This window comes from Marmota monax, unplaced genomic scaffold, assembly GCF_021218885.2.
Source record: "Marmota monax isolate L192 unplaced genomic scaffold, Marmota_monax_Labrador192_F-V1.1 WCK01_AAM20220418_F8-fsc00347, whole genome shotgun sequence".
Classification (NCBI taxonomy): domain Eukaryota; kingdom Metazoa; phylum Chordata; class Mammalia; order Rodentia; family Sciuridae; genus Marmota; species Marmota monax.
Genome location: NW_026694678.1, coordinates 881,106 through 903,789, shown reverse-complemented (window position 1 = coordinate 903,789; position 22,684 = coordinate 881,106). Strand labels below are relative to the sequence as shown.

The 22,684-nt window shown below is 42.4% G+C and overlaps 1 protein-coding gene across 6 annotated transcripts in view; it reads left to right on the top strand.

The window, feature by feature from the left end:
- Extl3 (exostosin like glycosyltransferase 3) overlaps positions 1-22,684 on the top strand; it is a 104,198-nt gene that overhangs the window by 55,745 nt on the left and 25,769 nt on the right. For 4 of the 6 annotated variants that reach the window (XM_046423351.2, XM_058572350.1, XM_046423350.2 and 1 more), the window contains 2 exons: positions 16,977-17,077; positions 18,523-21,145. In XM_046423351.2, coding sequence (XP_046279307.1) covers positions 18,998-21,145 — 2,148 coding nt within the window. In that variant the 5' untranslated portion in view covers positions 16,977-17,077; positions 18,523-18,997. Of the gene's footprint in view, positions 1-5,573; positions 5,644-16,976; positions 17,078-18,522; positions 21,146-22,684 lie in introns of all 6 variants that reach the window. The other 2 variants (XM_058572349.1, XM_046423349.2) reach the window with 1 other exon arrangement.

Here is a 22,684-nt window from a genome sequence, read left to right as displayed (position 1 = left end):
ACATATTTCTTTTTTCAAGGGGAAAAGGTAGGTGGGAAAGAAAATTGAGTCTTGGGAGGATTAGGGTATTTGGCCAAGGTCAGATATAGTAAATGGCAGACTTCATGAACTGGCCAATAATATTTACCTGCCTGTGCCTAGCTAAATTCTTTCAGTGATGTCACCTTTCTTGGGCAGCCCATTCCAATTTATAGACCAGGTTCTTGGAGACTTTTCCTGTGGTTTGCTTCCCTATGAGTGTCACACAGAACAAAAGTGTTTCTATTCCCTGTGGCCGTTCAAGATAGCCACTGTGTTTCACCATGACACAAGTTGCAAACTAGCATGCCTGAATCAAATAAGGCCAGCCCCGTTTACACAAAAGCTTCAATTGTAAGTCAACTTTTAGAAATGGGGAGATTGCATATAAAAAAAATTACTATTTTTATTTTCTTTGAGAAAAAGAATTTCGTTGTACACAGCTCACATTTCTGATGTTGAACAGACTCTTCATTTTGCTAAGTGCCTACTGGCCAACTTTACTTGGCTCCCAGGACCTCCATAGTTGTTGAGGTTGCTGTCTGTTCATAGGTTCTCTATTCCCCACACTAAGTATTCCCCTTTCTGTCAGCTGTTTCTGCTCTCCATTTACTGTATTAATGGCCCTCTTAAAGTGTGTCTCTCAGTGCAGGATACAGTGTTCAGTATTCAGTGCTGGCTGACAGTAACCTTCATTCCTTCTCTTCAACACTGTTTAAAATAAAATAAAAGGCAAAATAAAAATCAAGGTGGTAGGTTTTTTTTCCTAAACAGTCCTATACACTTGACTCACTGAAGTCCTAGCCAACTAAATCACAGTTGTGTTTGCGGACATGTGCTACTGTTAGGCCAAATCATTTCCATGTAGTTTTGAGATCTAAGTGCTGAACCTTGTCTTTATCTCTATTAAATTCCACTGTGTAGAATTCCGGACTGATAAAAAGTTCTTTTGTGTTCTGGGTTTTCTCCTAATCTCCACTTACTCCTCCCAGCACGACTTCCTTTATTTCTGGAGCTGTGAAGTGTATGAGCACTTTGTCTTTGAATGGAGAAGATAGTTGATAAGGTCCTAAACCATTATTAATGGATTCATAGGAAGGTTGGGAGCAGAGCTCTAAGAAAAGCATTGTGCTTGAGATTTTGGAAAGGAAATAAGGAGGAGATCTTGGGCATAATAGCCTTGCTGCCTTGAGTTGATGTGTTGGTGGCTCTCCCCTCACCCCATAAAACAAACATACGTGTGTTTTTTGGTTTCCAGGCAGTAATAAGTCAGGTCCTCGAATCTGAAAGCATTTGAGGTCATCCAGTCTAACTCTTTAATTTACAAGTTCAAAAAAGACCTTGAGTCAAGAAAACAAGGAATTTGAAATTAGGAGCCCTGGTGAATCAGAAAGATGGGATAATAAAGCCATGGAAAAACTTGAGTCTTAGGGTGGATTCACCTGAGTGTGTAGTGGGATGCTGAGTCCCCTAGCTGGTTTGTGAATGGTTTGTCAAGCTTTGGCCTCAGTTTCTATACCTCATACCTCGTTTAGGGAGGCATAGGGCAATAAATGATATTGTGTATCTCCATAGTATAAAACAAAAATCATGTTTTCTGGAGAAATCAAAACCTTAAATTCGCTTATACCCTAGGCACTTGAACATCAAGTTGAGAATTCAGGGAAAATGTTAGCAAAATCCATCTGAAGACCTTATTAAAAATTGTTCCTACACCTCTTCCCTCATTTATAAAAATGTATTCTCATTTTTAGGAGAGACAACTGTGAAGAATGTAAAAATTCCATAATCTAGAAGTGCCACTGTTGTTTTTTTTACTTATATTTGTTTTTCTATTCAGAAATATAAACATTTGCATTTTATTTCACTTTTTAAATCTTTTTTAATGTTTATTTCTTTTAGTTGTACACAATATCTTTGTTTTTATTTATTTTTATGTGGTGCTGAGGATTGAACCCAGGGCCTCACACACACTAGGTGAGCGCTCTATCACTGAGCCACAACCCCAGCCTCAACATTTGCATTCTAAATATTTTGTATCATACTGGATATATGATTTTGAATCTATATTTTCCCACTTAACATTACATTGTGAACATTTGTCCACTTTATTTTAATTTTTGGACTGGAGATTGGACCCAGGGGCGCTTAACTACTGAGCCACATCCTCAGCCCTTTTTTGTATTTTATTTAGAGACAGGGTCTTGCTGCATTGCTTAGGGCCTCATTAAATTGCTGAGGCTGGCTTTGAACTTGCCATTCTCTTGCCTCAGCCTCCTGAGCCTTTGGGATTACATGTGTGTGCTACTACCCCCAGCTCATTTTTCTACTTCATTTAAAATTATTGAAAAGCTTACTGATAGCATGATGTCCTTATTAATGATTTTATTTTATTTTATTTTGGTAGTACTGGGGATTGAACCCAGGAGTGTTTTACCACTGAGCTGCATCCCACCCTTTTAAAAACTTTGAGACGGGTTCTTGCCAAACCGCCCAGGCTGGCCTCGAACTTGTGATCCTCCTGCATCAACCTCCCAGTACTGACATTTCTGAAGTTATATTTAGTTTTGCTCCTATTATTGGACATTTAACTTATATGTTACATGTTTTATAAAGAATGCTGAGGTGATTGCATCTTTATATAGGTCTTTGTTACCTAGAAGACATTCCTAGAAAGCAAAATTTTTGCATGCCTGTAATCTCAGGGATTTGGGAAGCTGAGGCAGGAGGATCACAAATTTGAGGCCAGCCGTGGCAACTCAGGAAGACCATGTCTCAAAGAACGGGATGTAGCTCAGTAGTAAACTACCCCTCAGTTAATCCTCACTACCACCAGAACAAAACAAAAAGCAAAATTGCTGAGTCAAAGATAAGAAAATTTTAGAATTTTGTTAGGAATGGAAGTGACTTTTTAACCTTTACACTAGCTTGGTTCAAAGAGCTCCTGTCACATTGCAGTGCTGCTAAGTTCCGAACTGTGCTGTCCTTCCTTACCTTTATTTTACTGTTTTAGTGTGCACATTCTTTTAAAAATATTTTTTATATAAATGGACAAAATACCTTTATTTTATTTGTTTATTATTGTTTTTTATGGGATGCTGAGGATCGAGCCTAATGCTTCACACGTGTTAGGCCAAGTGTGCTACCCCTGAGCCACAGGCCCAGCCCCTAGTGTGAACATTCTTGAAGTTAATTTTTTTTTATTTATTAACGAGCCTTAAGATTAATTTCTGTAAGTGGAATTTCAGGGCCAGAGGAGAGGCTTAGTCTCACCACTTTTGATTCACTGCCAAACTGTGCTCTGGGAAGGTGTGCCAATTTTCACGCCCTGCAGCAGAGTGTGGGAATGTTTACCCTGGATTCTGATTAGCACCAGATATTATGATGGGAAAGGTCATAGTATCTTGTTTGAAATGTACATTTCTTTGATTGTTAGGAAGGTTAAACATTTAAATGTGTTTTATAATTTGAACCCTATTTGTGTAACTTCCTCTTGTTTCTTTGGCCACCATTGAACTGCTTTTGTTTCTTCTAACCTGATCACGTTACAAATGCTAAGTCTAAGCGTTTTTTCCTTATAAATACACAGGATCTGTGGATTTTTACGTAGTCAAGTTTGTTGAATTTTTATGGATTCTCTTGCTCTGATTCCTAGAAAAGTGGGGGTGTACATCAGATGAAATTATATTTTCCTTTTTTTTAGGTTTAATTTATTACAATTCTTAAATCCATTTGGGTTTTATTTTTTAGTTTGGTTTGTCCTGTGGGAATCTATTTTTTTTTCCCCAAGTAGGTAATTATTACTTATTGAAATATGTAGGTGGTGTTGCTGGGTGATGCAGCATATGCCTCTAATTCCAGTAGCTCAGGAGGCTGAGACAGGAGGATCTCAAGTTTGAGAACAGCCTCAGAAACTTATCAAGGTCCTAACCAAGCAAGACCCTGTCTCAAAAAATAAAAGGTGTTGTGAGTATAACTCAATGGTGCAGTGCCCCAGGTTCAATCCCTGCTACTGAAAAATATACTTATATCTTGTTAGTGAACTTTAAAATAACTGCAGCAAAATGTTTTTCTTAATTACAAGAGTAATATGTGCTTATTAAGTAAAACAAATGAAGACAGAGTGTGTTTTACTGTAAGTAACATGGTAGACAGAAGCAGTGAACCGGCGCTGGGTTGTGCAGATCTGGATTTATGTCTGGTTCAGCTTGCTTGCTGTATTGTCTTTAACAAGTTTTCTTACCTCCACGGTTCACTTCCTCTGCAGTGTAGAAATAGCACCTACCCGCTGTGGCTGATGAGGTGAGATACTGTGTGTGTGGGTATCTGGGGTACAGCACCTGGAACATAGGAAAGATAAGTGAACAGTAGGCACATGTTTGCCCAGCCCCATCTCCAGGGGTGTGTAATGCAGTCTGCAGACTTCCTGCGGGAATTCAGGTGCAGCTGTTTGTCCTTCTTGGTTGTTACCTTGACTCAGACATCATCACTCTGAGTACTACCATCAGTTCTTCACTAGACCAATGATTTTGGAGGTAGAAATGTGTACTTTGCTTTAAGATCAGCTGGAAACATGGTGAAACTCCAGGATCCTTGGCCTCACACTTGGGAAGTCTGATTCAGTAATCCTAGGCTGGATCTGGGGTTTATTTGGTGGGGAAAAATGAGTTGTGGATCTGATTTGTATTTCTAGTTAAAAAGTGGCTGGAAGACAATTGGATTTTAATTTGTGCAAATTTATCTAACTGGTAGGGGAAACAGAGGCAGTGACATAATTTTCAAATTGAGGACCTTATTTTGGGAGTTGAGATTTCTGGGTTCAGGTTTGTTGGTGATGGGTTCGTCAGTATCGGCTTAGTAGTTACTGCCTGTGCCCACTTGAGCAGTGGAAGGAAGGCTTGTTGCTTATGGAAGAGCTCCTTCTGTGTAGTTTGTGATTTGCTTGCTAGTGGCAGATATGGAACACTTCCATCTTAAAAATCTGTTTTGGAGTCCTAAGAATACTTGTTTTCCACTTACTAATGTCCCTCTAGTAAGAGTGGCTTGACTCTGTGGTTGTCTGGTGGTATCATAATCTTGACTCTCGGTATGTTAAAGACACAGCCAGCTTCTCAAGCCTGGTTTGGTTTTTAATCACTGATATTGTTTTCCTTATTTTATATCCAGGTTAAGTTTATCTGTAAAAAAAAAAAAAAAAAAAAAAATTGCTGTGGTGGTTGTACCGTGGAAACCTGTGCCTCGATGTCCTATAACTTGTGAATGGCCTACATTCAGTTCTTAGAAGTTACTCTTTATCTACAATTAGCTTCCTGGGGAAGTGCCTTTTGTTTAAACAATAGGAGAGAAGTCAGAACCTTGACAGTGATAGTCTTGGGGTATTTGCTTTAGTGCTTATTAGTGTACTTCCTGATTTCATGAACTAGGTACTACCTGGCCAGGACAGATAATTTTGTCAGGAAATGATGTACATTTGGGTTGTTAGTATTTAATAAACTAACCTCTGAACTATTGCTTTCTACAATCTTTTTTTTTAATATTTATTTTTTTATTTGTAGTTGGACACAATACCTTTGTTTATTTTTATGTGGTGCTGAGGATCGAACCCCAGGACCTTGCACATGTAAGGTGAGCGCTCTACCACTGAGCCACAGCCCCAACCCTTTCTACAATCTTTTTGAAATTATTTCCTATATAGAACGGTCTTCACATTATTCGAAGGGCTTGTGGCAATGACAATAACAACAACAGTGTACAAATAATTTTGTAGAACCTGTACCTGGGTTGTGATGGAATTCTGCCTTCTTGATGGGCCAATTTTGGCATAAATGAGAAAAAGTATTACGTGCACGTGTGTGTAGGTAGCCCCTGGGTGCACTGGCACAGTATTTGTTCTGACTCAGTATTTTCTTGTTTTGTTTAGCAGATAAATACTCTGAATATAGTGCTGGCTTTAAGTTTTGCAGTAGTGTTACCACGTGTTTCAATTGTAATTAATCATTATTCATGGTTACAGCGGATCAGTCCAGTGATGGAGAATGTAAAAATGTGTGTGTGCAGCGGTGTTCTTTGAATTAATATCACAGGCATTTTACCATAATGGTTAGGTCATTAAAAGTGTGGACCCTAGAGTCAGTTGCTTGGTTAGAATTCAAGATTTACCATTTGATATGAATGATCTTGGGAAATTACCTAACCTCTGTATTGTGGTGTCTTCACTCACCAAATAGGAAGAAGAGTGGTATCTCCCTCCCAGGATTTTGTGAGGACTAAGGAGGCTGAGGGGTGTGGTAGGTTGAACCTGCCCACGGTGCGTGTTGGCTGCCTGCACCGTGATCGTTGAGGGTGCATTGGAACCCACGTGGGAGGTGTCGAGCTTCTGTCTTTGCCCCTTCTCCCTCCAGACCTTTCAGATGTAAGACGTGATAGCAGCCCACATGAAACCAGAGACTCCCTTCTGTGGTTTCATTTTTTTTTTTTTGTATGCAGAAAATTATACAACTTTATTGACTCTAAACAACAGTCCCAAACCCGTGATAGAAAGTTTCAGTATCAGAGTTTTAGTTTTAAAGGAAGAAAGGTCTAGTTAGAATAGTTGTTTTACGGGCTGGGGATGTGGCTCAAGCGGTAGCCCGCTCACCTGGCATGCGTGCGGCCCGGGTTCGATCCTCAGCACCACATACAAACAAAGATGTTGTGTCCGCTGAAAACTTAAAACAACTATTCTTTTTTTTTTTTTTAATCAACTGACTCTTGAAAGGAAAGTCCTGACAGAATAAGGTACTGGTCCTGCTGGCAGTTCAAGGATTTGCTGTTGATAAGGAATGTGAGAGGCAGCCTCAGAGAGGAGGCGCTGGCATTCTGAGGTGTAGGGCGAGAGGAGGGAAAGGGGAGCACAGCCACAGACGGAACTCTGAGCAGAACTTTGCCTTCCGTGCCTTTTCAGCTTTCCAGGAGGTGGCTTCCGCTCTCAAGCAGTTGCCTGCAGATCCAGAGTTGTACTTCCATTTTTCAGCAAAAAGTTTTGATTGAGGAATGAGGAGAGAGTGCAAAAGCAGGACATCAGCCATGGTGGGAAGGGTTAATTGCTAACTGTACAAGTATTCTGGCTTCTTTTTTGGTGGTGGGTGGGGGAAGGCACCTATGTTGCGACCTCTCCTTGGAGTGGAAGGTGGCCCTGCTGCTGCTGGAACACTGAGGTGCTGGTGCTTCGTTGCTGACCACTGGGAAAGGTGCATCTGCGAGGCCTCCAGTTGGTGGAGGCAGGCTAGCTGAAGCTGACTGGCCAACTGTAGGCAGAAAGACAGAAGAGGACCAAGGACAGACCCACAGGGAACCCTGTGTTTAGGCAGTGGCCGAAAGGAGCCAGAGAAGAGCAGCTGGGGTGGTGGGACGGACGGTGGGGGAGAACGGCAGCATCTTGGTAGGAGAAGTAAAGGAAGGTGTGAATAAATCAAGAGAATTTTTATGCTTCCGGATAAAGTTAAGTATATCAAAGTAGCACTTTTCAACTTAATACATTCCAGCTGGTTGCGGTGGCACACACCTGTAATCCCAGCTACTTCAAGAGGATGAGGCAGGAGGATCCTGAGTTCAAGGCTAAATTGGGCAGCACTGGGAGCCGCTGTCTGAAGAAAACCAAAACCGAGCAAAACTTTACCTACTTAGATGTGATACAGCAGGATTCTTTTTTTATGTTTCTGAATTCTAGATTCTCATATTTTGTCAAGTAGTTTTTATGTCTGTATTCACGAGATACTTGATAGCTTTCTTTTTTTGGTACTTGGTCTGGTTTTGGCTTCAGGGTAATGCTAGGTTTATAAAGTGAGTCAGGAAGTGTTTTTCCCTTTTGAAGGGGCTGTGTAGAATAAGTGTTTATTTTTCTTTCAAAAGTTAGTAGAATTCCCAGTGAAACTACCTGATGCTGGAGATTTTTGGGGGGGAGGTTAAATTGCAAAGTCAATTTGTTAAATAAGATGAATTTAGACAGTCTGTTTTACATTGGGTGAGTTGTGGTAGTTTGTGTTTTTCAAGGAATCAGTCCATTTAAGGGTGTAGAGGTGTTCGTCGTCTTCTCTTGCTGTCTTTGATGCCTGTAAGGACTGCAGGACTACCTCATTCTATTCCTGATACTAGTTGTTTTTTTTCTGTTTTGTTAGTCTTGCAGGCTTGTCAGACTCTTGACGAACCTAGTACTTTCATTGATTTCTGCTCTTTATTTCCTTCTGTATGTGTTATTTGATTATTTTTCTAGGTTCTTGAAGGAGTTTAGGTTATTAATTTGAGACTTTTCCTCTTTTCTGATGTAAGTCTTTTTTGTTTTTGTAGTAGGGATCGAACTCAGAGGCACTTAACCACTGAGCCACATCCCCAGTCCTTTTTTGTATTTTATTTAGAAAGAGTCTCACTGAGTTGCTTAGGGCCTTGGAAGTTGCTGAGGCTGGCTTTGAACTCTTGATCCTCCTGTCTCATCCTCCCAAGCCACTGAGATTACAGGCATGTGCCACCGCACCCAGCTGATGTAAGTTTTGATGCATGAATTTTCCTCTTAGCACTGCTTTAGATGTGTCCCACAATTTTTTTTCCCCATCTGTAACATCTTGTTTAACCTCTACAATAATCCAAGCACTAGGTAAAGGTTTTTTAGCATCAGTTTACAAAGGAGGAACTAAGCTCAGAGATTCTATAACATTGCTAAGTTCTGGAGAATGAGCCAGGGTGTCCACTGCAAGTTCTGATGGCCTTCAAGCCTCTTCTTGGCCCTCCTCATTTTATAATATATATATATATATATATATATATATATATATATATATATATATATAATATATAATTTTTGCCTTAAACTCAAGGCATGTGAGCTCCAAATTTCCAACTTGATTGGTAATGAAAATGTGAACCAAGACTTATAACTGGTATCATTTATTGAGCAGGGACCTGGTACTATGTGGTACCCTAGGGGGATTTTAAAGTGGTAAGAAAAATAATTCCTTTCTATAAGGAGTTTTTAATCCAGCTGGAAATGAGTTACTTAAATGAAACTAATGAATAGTTGGTTTTTAGTCTTTTGATACTGAGTACAGTGGGAGTTCAGAGAGCTGACAAATCCTTTGTAGTTGGAGAAAACTTTATGAAGGAGTTAGACTCAGAAGTGCCCTCCAGGCACCAAGGTTTAGATGAGTGGAAGACCAAGGATGCCACTCCTGGTGTCTGTCAGCCTGGCTCCTGGGGAGGGGAGCTGCATGACCAGGAGAGCCAACCTGAGCTCCCTCTCCATGCTGGGAAGGTCATCCTGAGCAGTAGTAGGCCCAGGCTGACCAGTAGAGCAAACCCTGGTTGAAAAGGATCTCTGTAGTGAGGCAGGGAACTGGTAGTGTGAGCAGGGAACTGGTAGTGTGAGCAGGGAACTGATAGTGTGAGCAGGGAACGTGGTGAAAAAGCCGTTTTAAAAATAGAAGAGTCGTCAGAGCACGTGGACTGGTAGTGCATGAACAGAAAAGTACAGGCACTGGATAAACAGATAAATTCAGATAATAAAGAAGGTAAATGAAAACACTACAGTGACATTGTACCTATTAAAGTGTCAGATTGAAAAGACAGTGACATTTGATTGGATGAGTTTAATTAATGCCTAACTGCAGCAGAGGCTTAGTTATAACCATAGTTCAAGCCTCGTTCCCACACAGTCTGACGTGATTTATGGGCCCTCTCCAGCTTAGATTTCCAACACTCACCCCTCTCCCTCTCCATTTTATTTTAATGAGAATTTACCTTTCTTCTTGAGAACATAGTGTCCTCCAGTGCTGACAGCTGCCTGGGCTGCTTCTAACTTGCACCTGCTTAGTTTTGGAGTTGGTTGCTTTTGGGTTCTCAGGTCGGGGGAGGGAGAGAATCTGTGCTTGTTACTGTGAGTGACAAGTTGCTTCTGGGAACTCTTCCTTTGCCAAACACTGGTCTAAGGGCTCTGACCAAAGTGGAAAATAGTAGGGGAAAGGCAGGGCTGCAGCAGATAACTGAGTATCACCATTTCTGCCATTATTGGTGAGCTGTTGGTAGATGGATGTTTTCTGTATTGCTGTGGGGAGGGTATGTGACCATCTTTGTAGTAGACAGTAATTTCAAGAATGAAAGCATGTTTTTCTTTAACTCAGAAGTTTCACATTAAAAAATTCTGTGGATGTATATATGAAGGCAGCTGCATCATAGCACTAATTATAATGATGAAAAATTGGAAACTTAAGTGCCAAGCAAAAAGGGATTGGTTAGAGAAGTTATGGTCTTTCCGTATTGTGGATGATATTCAGCTAGTGATGGTCATATAGTAGGATTTCTAGTAGTGTGGGACAGTAGACTGTTCCTGAATGTTAGTGAAGAAATCAGGTTACAAGAAAGAACATATGGTGTCCCATTTTTAGGAACACATATGCAGAGATAAAAGGAAAGGGGGCCTCTGCTTTTGGCAGAATTGTAGACCTGTATAACTATAAACCCCTTTGCTGTAAAATGCATATTATGTTCTCAAGAAGAAAGGTAAATTCTCATTAAAATAAAATGGAGAGGGAGAGGGGTGAGTGTTGGAAATCTAAGCGTCTGGTGAGTGGTCAGTGCTACAGTGCTCTAGAGTGTTCACCAGTTTTAGTAACTGCCTTAATTTTATGAGAGATGAGCAAAAAACCTTGAGACTGTGACATAAAAATTGAGACACCAGATAAGAATGTGGCTCTTCAAAGGGCTGAATTGTCAGTAAGACAGTAGGTGGACTATAAAAAAGTCAGCCCCTGAGCACATAGATGTCCCTTGGTCTGGATCTGGATTGGTGGTGGGGGTGGGGATATGATTCCAAAGGAGAACTTGTGACCACGGTTTTCCTGCCGTGGATTTTGTGTTCACACTTCAATACCTGGGTGGGATGTGGGAATCTCCAGATTTAGAAATTGATGTATTCTGAGGCTGATAATATATGACAGAGGTATCTGCCAAGCATTCTATTCTAGAGGGACTCATTCTCAACCCCACCACACAAACTTCCCAGAAATATAGGACTACCAATGATGGAACTCAGTACAGAGCTACCAAGCCTAAGCGGTAACAAGATCCACCCTCCGCTGTGACAAGAATTAGCAGATAGAACAAAGTAAACCCATGAAGAGAAGGAATAGAAAATATGAGAAGGAACAAGGTGCTGATATAAAAATGAAGGCAAGTTTAAAAACAATTAGTAGGACTCTGGCAGCGAGTAGTCGTTTGGTGAAAGTTTAGAGGGTAGGGCACACAGTAGCGTAGGCCCCGAAGAGAGTGCTAGTGAAGCAGATGACTATGGCCTCAGGGCCAAATCTAAGTTGTGGCTTGGTTTTTTGTTTGTTAGTTTTATAGGAATAAAAACCAAGAAATGGGATAGCCAGGTCATATGGTGGTTCCATTCCTAGTCTTTTTAAGACTAATACTGCTTTACCAGTGGCTGTACTAATTTGCAGCCCCAAATTTTGGCACTGGGGAATTGAACCCAGGGACACTTAATCTCTTAGCCACATCTCCAGCCCCTTTTTAATATTTTATTTAGAGACAGGGTCTTGCCTTGTTGCGTAGGGCCTTGCTAAATTGCTGAGGCTGACCTTGAACTCACAATCCCCCTGACTCAGCCTCCTGACCTGCTGGGATTACAGATGTGCACCACTATGGCTAGTTTTAGCTTTTTATAGCTTGTAAAGTAACAATGATTTTTTTTATTCTTAAACATTACTTACATATTTTGGCACTGAGGATTTAACCCCAGTGTGCTTTCCCACTGAGCTATATCTTCAGTCCTTTCATTTACTTTTTTATTTTGGGACAGGGTCTCGTTAAGTTGCTGAGGGTCTTGGTGAACTGCTAAGACCTCAAACTTACAGTCTTCCTGTCTCAGCCTCCCAAGTTCTTGGATTGCAGGCATGTGCTACCATGCCCCACTCTAATTTTTTTTTTTTTTTTTTAAGACAAAAGTATGCTGCACAGATTATATGGGATACACAAAACCTAAATTATTAACTGGTTCTTTGAAAAAGTTCCCCGACCCCTAAACTATACAAATATGAGGAAATGTCCAGAAACTAGCACAAGGGGCAGAGAAAAAAGAGATTCAAGGGATGGAGGAGGATGTCTGAGATGTATCCTGTCCTCTAATAGGAGTTCAAGGAGAGATTGAGGGACAGATAAGATTCACAAAGATAATGGCTCGTAATTTTCTAAATTAATGAAGACATGAAACCTATGATACAGAAAGTTCAGTGTTTTTTTTTTTTTTTTTTTTGAGCCAAAACCAAAAACTTCCACAAGTAGACATTTTGTATTGAAACTGAACAGGTTGGACTGAGATGTCTTTTCACTGAGGATGATGACATCCAGAGGGTTCTTCACAGTGTTGGTGGAAAAGGAAAACCTGATCTCGTATGCCCCACTAAGTCAACATTCAAGAATCAGGAGGAAATAGTGTGTTTGCAGACTCTCACTGAAGACACTGCTTTCGAATAAAAGAAACTATCGGAAGGAATGAAATGCCAAAAGGAATAGAATTGTGAGCAAGAAAATTGGCAAATACATGTGCGAATATATAAACAGGCATCAGTTATGCCACTGAGAGCATGATGAGAGGATAAAAAAAGTGGAGCTAAAACCTTAATAATGACATTTAATTCAATGTAGGTTAGCACAGGTAATGTTCTAAGGGTCTTTTGAGGTAGAAGAAAATGTTAGAAATATCATTAAACTTTTGACTTGATTGAGTCAAGAATACGTGTAACCACTTTAATGATAACAAAAAAGATAAATTGAATACAGAGGTGCTTAGTATGTGGGTAGGGTGGGATTGGTTCCAGGACCTCCTGCAGGTACCCAAAGCTATAGATACCTCAGGTCCCTTATGTAAAATGGCATAGTATTTGTGTGCACCTGCACATATCCTCCTGGGCACTTTAAATCATTTCTAGATTAATTATAATACTGTATTAGTCTGTTTTCTGTCACAATAATGAAATACTTGAGGCTGAGTAGTGTATAAATTAAAGAGATTTATTTACAGCTTTGGAGGCTGAAAGTCAGAACAGCATTCTGATGGCTCTGGCAAAGGCCCTTTTGGTTTTGTAATGTGTCACCTCATGACAGGTGGCATCATGGTGGGGTTCAAGTCCATAAGTGTCCTGGTGTTGGAGTTAGCAGATAAAAAATTTAATTTTTTGTTGGGTGAGGAGGTACATGCTTATAACCCCAGGTATGAGGGAGGATGAGGCAGGAGGATTGCAAGTTCCTGGCCAGCTGGTGAGACCTTGTCTCAAAATTTAAAAATTGAGAAAATGGACTAGGGCTGTAGCTCAGTGATGAAGTGCCTTTGGGTTCAATCTTTAGTAATGAATGAAAAAAAAAAATCTTATAAATGTGATAAAGAAAATAGAGGGAAAGAGAAAAAAATGGATAGATATACCATTCTGCACTTGAAATCCTGTATCTAAATAAGAGTCTAATGGACATTCTAGACCTGAAAAATATAGTACTTGAAATTAAGAATGTTTTGGATGGCATTTACAGTGGGCTGGATATATCCGAAGAATGGATTGGAGAACTTGAAATTATTCAAGCTGGAGTACTAAATAAGATTAAAAAAAAAAAAATACTGATTTAGGGTAATACAGAGTGAACGGGTGGAAAATGTGAGATTAGGCATTATAATTTGTTGTGGGCCAGGACTGGTGAAGACAGTAGAGTAATAAAAGAAATATACAGGAAAGGGATAAATGCAGACTTCATCATTATCATAATATATTTCAATAAAGAATTGGCAAATCAATATGGATGTAAGGAGTTGGAGGAGTTAAAAATAACTCAAGGCTTATAGCTAATATGTGTCTTCATTTGTGCTAGATACTGTGCAGTGTGTTTTATTCACTATCTAATCTTTTTTTGTTTTTAATATTGTTTTTAGTTGTAGGTGGACACAGTACCTTTTAATTTTATTTATGTGGTGCTGAGGATCAAACCCAGGGCCTCACAAATGTGAGACAAGCGCTCTAGTGCTGAGCCCCAGCCCCCACTATCTCTAACCTTTATATCAACTCTGAACATTGGTGATATCTTCTTATTCATGAAGAAAAGTGTCTCAGAATGGTCAGCTGAGCCTCTGACAGCTTCCTGAGGGGTCGGGTCCTGGCCTGGCTGCTCCGTGGTCGGTAGTTTTCCTGTGGCTGGAGGAATGTCGCGTCATGGGCATAATGGAAAGTAGTGGAAAGAGGAAGTGTTTGAAGGCCTGAGCTGATTGTAACATATCTTAGGAGAGGGCTTTTTTCCACCCCCTGGACTGGGAATTGAACCCAGGAGTGCCACATCCCACTAAGCTACATCCCTGGCCCATTTTTGAGGAAAGTTCTCATTAAGTTGTTGAAGATCTTGCTAAGGCACTGAGACTGGCCTCAAACTTCTGACCCTCCTGCCTTCACCTCCCAGGTCACTGGAATTACAGGCGTGCACCACCATGCTCAGCTTATTTATTTTAATTTAAAGAAGTTATTTTTGGGCTGGGGTTGTAGTTCAGTGGTAGAGCACTTGCCTAGCATGTGTGAGGTACTGGGTTTGATTCTCAGCACCTCATATAAATAAATAAAATAAAGGCCTATCAACAACTAAAAAAAAAATCCTTAAAAGAATTTTTTTTTTTTTTTTGCGGGGGGTTATTGGAGATTGAACCCAGGGGTGCTCTACCATTGAACCACATCTTCAGCCATTTTTGTATTTTATTTTGAGACAGGATCTTGCTAAGTTTCTGAGCTGGCCTCAAACTTTGGTCCCCCTCCTCCGGCTCCCAGATTGCTGGGATTGTAGGCATGCGACAGGCTAGGAGAGAGATCTTTAGGGAGCTGGGAATACTGAACTACTAGTATAAGACAGAAAGGCTAGGGTTGAAGTCGTGGTTTTGGGGATAGTCTGATTATGGGTGATGGTTGAAGCCATTTATTAACAGATGTTGTCAAAAGCCTTGGGGGAACATTTTAGGTAGGAGGAAGACTATACCTACTGAAGCAGAATGGTAACAGCAGTCAGGGAGTTGAGTGGGAACACCAAAAAGTACCGTTTCGTGGAAATCCAGGCGAGGGCTGGGAGTGTGCAGAGGAGGAAGGGATCAGTGGCACAACTCATTTAACAGACTTGGTGAGTTTAATGAACTGTGCTGCGAGCTGGCGACATGGCAGGAATCCCAGCAGACAAAGCTCCTGCCCCCAGTAGGTAGGTTTTGGCAGGGAAGGTGGTACTGAATGAATGAACGAAAAGATACGGAGGAAATCAGTAGGTTAATGCCAGAAAGCTCCTGGGGTAATAAAGGCAACTTTAAAATGAGGATGTTCAGAAAATTGACCTGAGGGATGAGAGTCACCAGGAAAAAGAGCAGCCAGTCTGAAGGTTCCAAGGCAGTACAGAGCTTGGCAAGGCCGAGGAGTTGAAAGGAGGCCAGTGTGGCCAAAGTTGGCTGAGCACAGGGAACAGCGGGGGGCCGCTGCACTCGGGTAGGGGTGATAGTGCAATGGGAATCTCCTGTGATTCCTCGGAAAGGGAGAGAGACATCTAATTTGTGTTTGAAGAAGAGCATCCTGGCTGCTCTGTAGGATATGTCATGGGGTCAGGAACAGAAGCAGGCTGGCAGGTTAGGTCTACATGCTCTGGGAGTGACTGAGAGTTAGTAAGCCATGTACTGTGTTTGACTTAAGTCTCTAGAGGTTGTTCCCTTATCAGTGTTGCAGGGATATTTGTTTCTAGATCCTGATACTTTATTGTCATTTTCCAGAGAATGACAGAAGAGATCCTGAGTGTCGTTTTCTTTTGTGCTTTAAATAATTTAATTAGCTATTTAGGAAGGGAAGTTCCTGCTGTTAGACATTGACTTCGGTCTTATTTCAGTTAAAGAGATAGAAGTTAATGGGGATGCATTCTTTTGAATTATTGTTGAATTATTGGTTTCCACTATTATTATTATAGTTATAAGTTCTGGGGACTGAACCTAGGGGTACTTAACCTCTGAGCTCCTTCCCCAGCACTTAAAATTTTTTTTTTCTTTTTTTTAGTTGTCAATGGATCTTTAATTCATTTATTTATATGTGGTGCTGAGGATCGAATCCAGGGCCTTACACATGCCAGGCAAGCGCTCTACCACTGAGCCACAACTCCATCTTCCTCCAGCCGTTTTTATTTTTTATTTTGAGACAGGATCTCACTAAGTTGCTAAGGCTGGCCTCAAACTTGTGATCCTCCTGCCCCAAACTTCCTGAGTAGTGGGGATTTTATGGACGTGTGCCACTGCACCTAGCTTGGTTTCCATTAGAATGTTTGTTTCTACTCACATCTCTGTGAGTTAGTAGCACTGGATATATTAGACTAGGAATTGTCAGTCTCTGAGTGACTTTTAAAAAAAATTTGCTTACATTCTGTATGTAATTTTTTTGGGAATTTTTGGTATGAAGACATTCAAACGTAAGCAAAAGCAAAGAACGTAATATGGTAATTCCCCACATTTACCCATCATTCCGTGCCAGTACCAGTCAGCACTGGCTCTTTTTGGTTCACCTGGCCCTCCTCACTGCCCCTGTTTATTTTGAAACAGATCCCAAGTGTGCCATCATCTATAAATCGCTCAGCATCTACTTGTAAAGGCAAGGATTTCCCACATTTCAGTGCTCTGTTTTATTTCTCCTTCAGGCACGTAAGCGGGTCACATAGCTGTGTGGTTTGCTGTGAGGGTCCCATTTTGTACCTGTTGTCCTAGTGTAGTTATCAGTAGAATTGTTTTCACTTAAGAGAGTGTCTTTTGGGACAGTGAATTCTGTGGTTTTTTTATTTATGCAAGGAGAGTTTTTTCAGAGGAACACTGAGTAAATTCTTCAATAGTACCTTCAGCATTGGGTATTTTACTAATAGTGTGTTACTTTTATATTTCCTTTTTAAATCAGGAGAGCAAACCCTGGTGTTCACTATTTTAAGAAGTTATTTACGGAAGGATAAAGTGACATAAGCCCGAGAAAGGAGGCTCCTGGTGTGTGGAAAGAAGGAGGTGAGTGTTGTGCTGCTGCTCGTCTTGCCCTCTACCCCGTGCCCTCCTGTCCTTCACTGCCGCAGAGAGAGTCAGCCCTTTGGAACAGAAGGGCGATGTCAGGTCTGTGAAACACTGGCCTCTCTGGGTTCTCCGCAGTATTTGACTAGCTGTTACTTATCTAGGTTGAGATGATCCAAATTCTGTATTTTCCTGGATAGATTTTTTTTTTGTTTTGTTCTCACTTGTTCTACTGAAACCTTTTAGCAACACTGATAGCAGCTCTTTGTTACTTACGTGTGAGTGAAGACTCTACCAGACCTTTCATAGTTGTACATCTTGAGCACAGGTAGAGGCTGGAGAGTGGCTGAGCCCTGACTTATGGCAGTGCCCTTACTGTGTCCATCTTGTCTCCAGGCTAAGAGAATTTCCTGAAGTCAAGGACCACTGTGCGTTCTAGAGCCTCCCAGTTATGATAGCTTGTCAGATGCATCAAGAGTATGTGAACGCTTTTTGGGGGAAGAAATAAATGAAATATTCATTCAGGAATTTGGCACAGTGTATTATAACTGACTTCTAGATATGCTGAGTTTGTGGAGAGAGCAGGCGGAAAGATTCTGTAGCCTCTGATGGTAAAGTAAAGTTTGAGAGAAGAGGACTGGGGATTTGTTTCAAGATGGAAGAGCCAAAAGTTCCTCACGTGCTCTGCTTTATTTTCAGAGCCACACAACATATTGTTACCTCCACGCACTCATCTCCATTTTAGAAGATTAGGGCCCTGATAGGCATGTGGTCTGATAGCACATCTGTCTCCCAAGGATAAGAAATGATGCCTCTCATTTCTAAAAGGCCAAGTTACTATTTCTGGTTTAAGAAGGAGCACATGGTGTCTGCTAATGGAAGATAAATAGAAGCAAACTGGGAAATACCTTTTGTCTCTGGATTACTGAATCTGCTACTGGCTGAAGAACAAAAGAGTTCTCTTCAATTCTTTTCAGTTCTAAATTTAAGAAATTGAGCCTTTTAGAGTTGTTTTTTTTTTTGGTTAAGTGGTTCAAAAGGATGTTTGAATATTAGAAGTGAACATTGCTAATAAGATTGGTGGGAAGGTGTTTCTCTTCATCTAATGAGGCCAGATCGTTACTGAAGACATCTTTGCCCACTGTTGATTTTAGCTGGTCATCATTTGATGGGGCGCTAGTGCTGCTCTAGATCTAGTTAAACAGGAAGAGGCTGGGTGGGGGTGGGTGTAGACTGAAGCTGTTGAGGGCACTTACCAACCACGAGCAGTGTACACCTGCCGGGCAGCGTCTCTGCCTTGGATTGGCAGTACTCTGAGAAACACACTCTTGTTCCAACGTTGTTTGATCCTAGAAGGTGAAGCATTTTCTAGAAATGTGCTGGGGTGGGAGTGGTGTTGAACATGATCTTTTCAACACACTGACATGGTTCTTTTTCTCTTGCAGGCTTGGCTGTTGGCAAAGACGTGGATAAGAGCCAGTGGTTCTAATGCCAGTGGACCTGACCAGCTACTGTACAACTGTGCAGTAGAAACTATGCATATTTGTTGGTCAGCAAAGCCAAGGAACAAGAGCTATGGCCTTTGAAATGGCCTTTGTGATTCCAGGGTATTTTTCCTGGGTTTTATCATGGGGTACCTCCCTTCCAACTCAGCAGCAATGTGGTACCTTTTACTGTTCAGTGAAGATTAAGGACGTGCTCTTTGATCAACAGCCAGAACTTAAAACCTGCTGGAACAGGGTCAGGGACCATGTCATTCGCAGCTGAGGAAGATGAAATTTCCATTTTATGTGGTGCCTTGTACAGGGAGTGCACTCACTCTTCTAGGAACGTGTGAGTGAGAAAGAGGTTGTGTTTTTCTGACTAGAAACTCACGGTTATGGCGAGTGACCCAACGTGATCAGAGGGGCAAGAGAACTCATGACGGGTTATACCATGTTGCGGAATGGGGGAGTGGGGAATGGAGGTCAGACCTGCATGCTGCGCTGGTCCAACCGCATCCGGCTCACGTGGCTCAGCTTTACACTGTTCATCATCCTGGTTTTCTTCCCCCTCATTGCTCACTATTATCTCACCACGCTGGATGAGGCAGACGAGGCTGGCAAACGGATTTTTGGCCCACGGGCGGGTAATGAGCTCTGTGAGGTGAAGCACGTGCTGGACCTCTGCCGCATCCGCGAATCGGTGAGTGAGGAGCTCCTACAGCTGGAAGCCAAGCGGCAGGAGCTGAACAGTGAAATCGCCAAGCTGAACCTAAAGATCGAAGCCTGTAAGAAGAGTATTGAAAACGCCAAGCAGGACCTGCTGCAGCTCAAGAATGTCATTAGCCAGACTGAGCATTCTTACAAAGAGCTGATGGCCCAAAATCAGCCCAAACTTTCTTTGCCTATCCGACTGCTCCCAGAGAAGGATGACACTGGCCTTCCTCCCCCAAAGGTCACGAGGGGTTGCCGCCTGCACAACTGTTTCGATTATTCCCGCTGCCCTCTCACCTCTGGTTTTCCTGTCTACGTTTATGACAGTGACCAGTTTGCCTTGGGCAGCTACCTGGACCCCCTGGTCAGGCAGGCTTTTCAGGCTACAGCACGAGCCAGTGCTTATGTTACAGAAAATGCAGACATTGCCTGCCTGTATGTGGTATTAGTGGGAGAAATGCAGGACCCAGTCGTGCTGCGGCCATCTGACCTTGAGAAACAGCTGTATTCCCTACCACATTGGCGGACAGATGGACACAACCACGTCATCATCAACCTGTCACGCAAGTCGGACACACAGAATTTACTATACAATGTCAGCACAGGCCGTGCCATGGTGGCCCAGTCCACTTTCTATGCTGCGCAGTACAGACCTGGCTTTGACTTGGTGGTCTCGCCGCTGGTCCATGCCATGTCAGAACCCAATTTCATGGAAATCCCACCACAGGTGCCAGTGAAGCGGAAATATCTCTTTACCTTCCAGGGTGAGAAGATCGAATCCTTGAGATCCAGCCTTCAGGAGGCCCGCTCCTTTGAAGAGGAGATGGAAGGTGACCCTCCTGCTGACTATGACGATCGGATCATTGCCACCCTGAAGGCCGTCCAGGACAGCAAGTTAGATCAGGTCCTGGTGGAGTTTACCTGCAAAAACCAGCCCAAGCCCAGTCTGCCGACTGAGTGGGCGCTGTGTGGGGAGCGGGAGGACCGCCTGGAGTTACTGAAGCTGTCCACCTTTGCCCTCATTATCACTCCTGGGGACCCTCACTTGGTTATTTCATCTGGGTGTGCAACACGGCTCTTTGAAGCCCTGGAAGTTGGTGCTGTCCCAGTCGTGCTAGGGGAACAAGTCCAGCTTCCTTACCAGGACATGCTGCAGTGGAACGAGGCGGCCCTTGTGGTGCCCAAGCCTCGTGTCACCGAGGTCCACTTCCTGTTACGCAGTCTCTCTGATAGTGATCTGCTGGCCATGAGGCGGCAAGGCCGCTTTCTCTGGGAGACATACTTCTCCACCGCTGACAGTATTTTTAATACCGTGCTGGCCATGATTAGGACTCGCCTTCAGATCCCAGCTGCTCCCATCCGGGAAGAGGTAGCAGCTGAGATTCCCCATCGTTCAGGCAAGGCGGCTGGAACTGACCCCAATATGGCTGACAACGGGGACCTGGACCTGGGGCCAGTAGAAACGGAGCCACCCTATGCCTCACCCAAATACCTCCGCAACTTCACTCTGACCGTCACTGACTTCTACCGCAGCTGGAACTCTGCTCCAGGACCTTTCCATCTTTTTCCCCACACTCCCTTTGACCCTGTGTTGCCCTCAGAGGCCAAGTTCTTGGGCTCAGGGACTGGGTTTCGGCCTATTGGTGGTGGGGCTGGGGGTTCTGGCAAGGAGTTTCAGGCCGCACTTGGTGGTAACGTGCCCCGAGAGCAATTCACAGTGGTGATGTTGACTTATGAGCGCGAGGAGGTGCTCATGAACTCCTTGGAGAGGCTGAACGGCCTCCCGTACCTGAACAAAGTGGTGGTGGTGTGGAATTCTCCCAAGCTGCCATCAGAGGACCTTCTGTGGCCTGACATTGGCGTCCCCATCATGGTAATGCAAAAATGGGCAGTCTCTCTTGATGCATGTACTTCACTCCTAATGCCTTTCCCTTTAGCTATCTTAACTCTTACTGGCGAGGAATGTACATCTTTTTAAACACGGGTACAGATGACTTTTCCCATGAAATTTCTGCTTGTTACTTCTTTAGGCCTTGCCAGCTCATTGCTGCTACTTACTTCCTAAGTCACCTGAGCACTGCCACCACTAACATTGCTACTGGACCTGTGCAGTTATCCCTGCTAATCATAGTGATGAGAAAGCTCATGGTCAGGAAGAACTTAGGATCCAGGCACTGTAATTAGGGTTATATGATGTATGATTATCACTGTTTCTTCATTTTGTATCTGTGGGAACTGAGGCTCGGAGAGTTGATTAATTTGCTCAAGGCCATGATGAGTAATGGAGGAGGTGAGCTTTACAATGTCTGATTCCAGAAGCTTCAGTTTTTAATCATCCCAGAGGATTTGGGAGAAGAATGATGTCATTCACAGGATCCTCTGGAAGCCTCTGGAAGGGTGGAGTGGGGTTTGATATTTGGGAGTTGGAGAGCCTTCTTTATTCTAGAGTATCTTGCAGGGTCTTTCTCTTATTCTTTATTTTTTAAATTTTAGTTGTAGATGGACACAGTGCACCCCCCCCCCCCCCAATCTATCTATTTATATGTGGTGCTGAAGATCGAACCCAGTGCCTCACACATGCTAGGCAAATGCTCTACTGCTCAGCCCCAGCCCCAGCCCGTCTTTCTCATTCTTTACTCCATGTCTGATGTTTACATGCTGTTATTTTACAGGAAAGATAAGATCTAAACATGTAGGACTGGGTGGCATTCTGAGGCTTTTGTATCTACCTGCTTGAATTAAACTGGTGATCTGCAAGAGAGATGTGAGGCCTTAAAGCAGACCTGTCAACTACTTACCTTGCAACATTGGTACTTTCTAGAAAAAGGTAGCAAAGAACAACAAAAGGTCTGATGGGCCATGCATCAACTAGAGTCTTGCTTAAGAAAATTGGTGATTTTTAGGGATGATTTGTGTGAAACCAATCAAAGAAAGACTAGGATTCTTTCCATCCCAGAGTTTATCTTGTATATTAAGAAATCTCCTTTACAAACTTTTTCCTAAGTGAATTTTACTCATTTCCTTTCTTAGTTACAACTTCATAACTGTCACTGAATTAAAAAATAAAATAAAAGCGGCAGCAGCACTTACTCTGCAAAGGGCAGATGCCATCCCACAGTGGGATATCAGAGCTGCCTATGCTTTCCGTTTTTCCTGCGTGTTCTTTGAGTTTGGTCAAGATGTGGAGAAGCTGGTGCCACCTGGTAAACCATGAACTGGAGTTCATTGGAGCACTTACTAGAGCTGTTCTTTCTTTAACACTGGTAGGAAATATGCAGTCCTCTTTATTGCTGGGCAGCACACTGCAATTAATGCATAACCTATTCGGAAGAGCCTGAAACTTTCCAAATAAAGGGCCATTCTAGAAAGCTCATATTAGGGATGCAGTTTTTTTCTAGTTCTTTTAAAATGT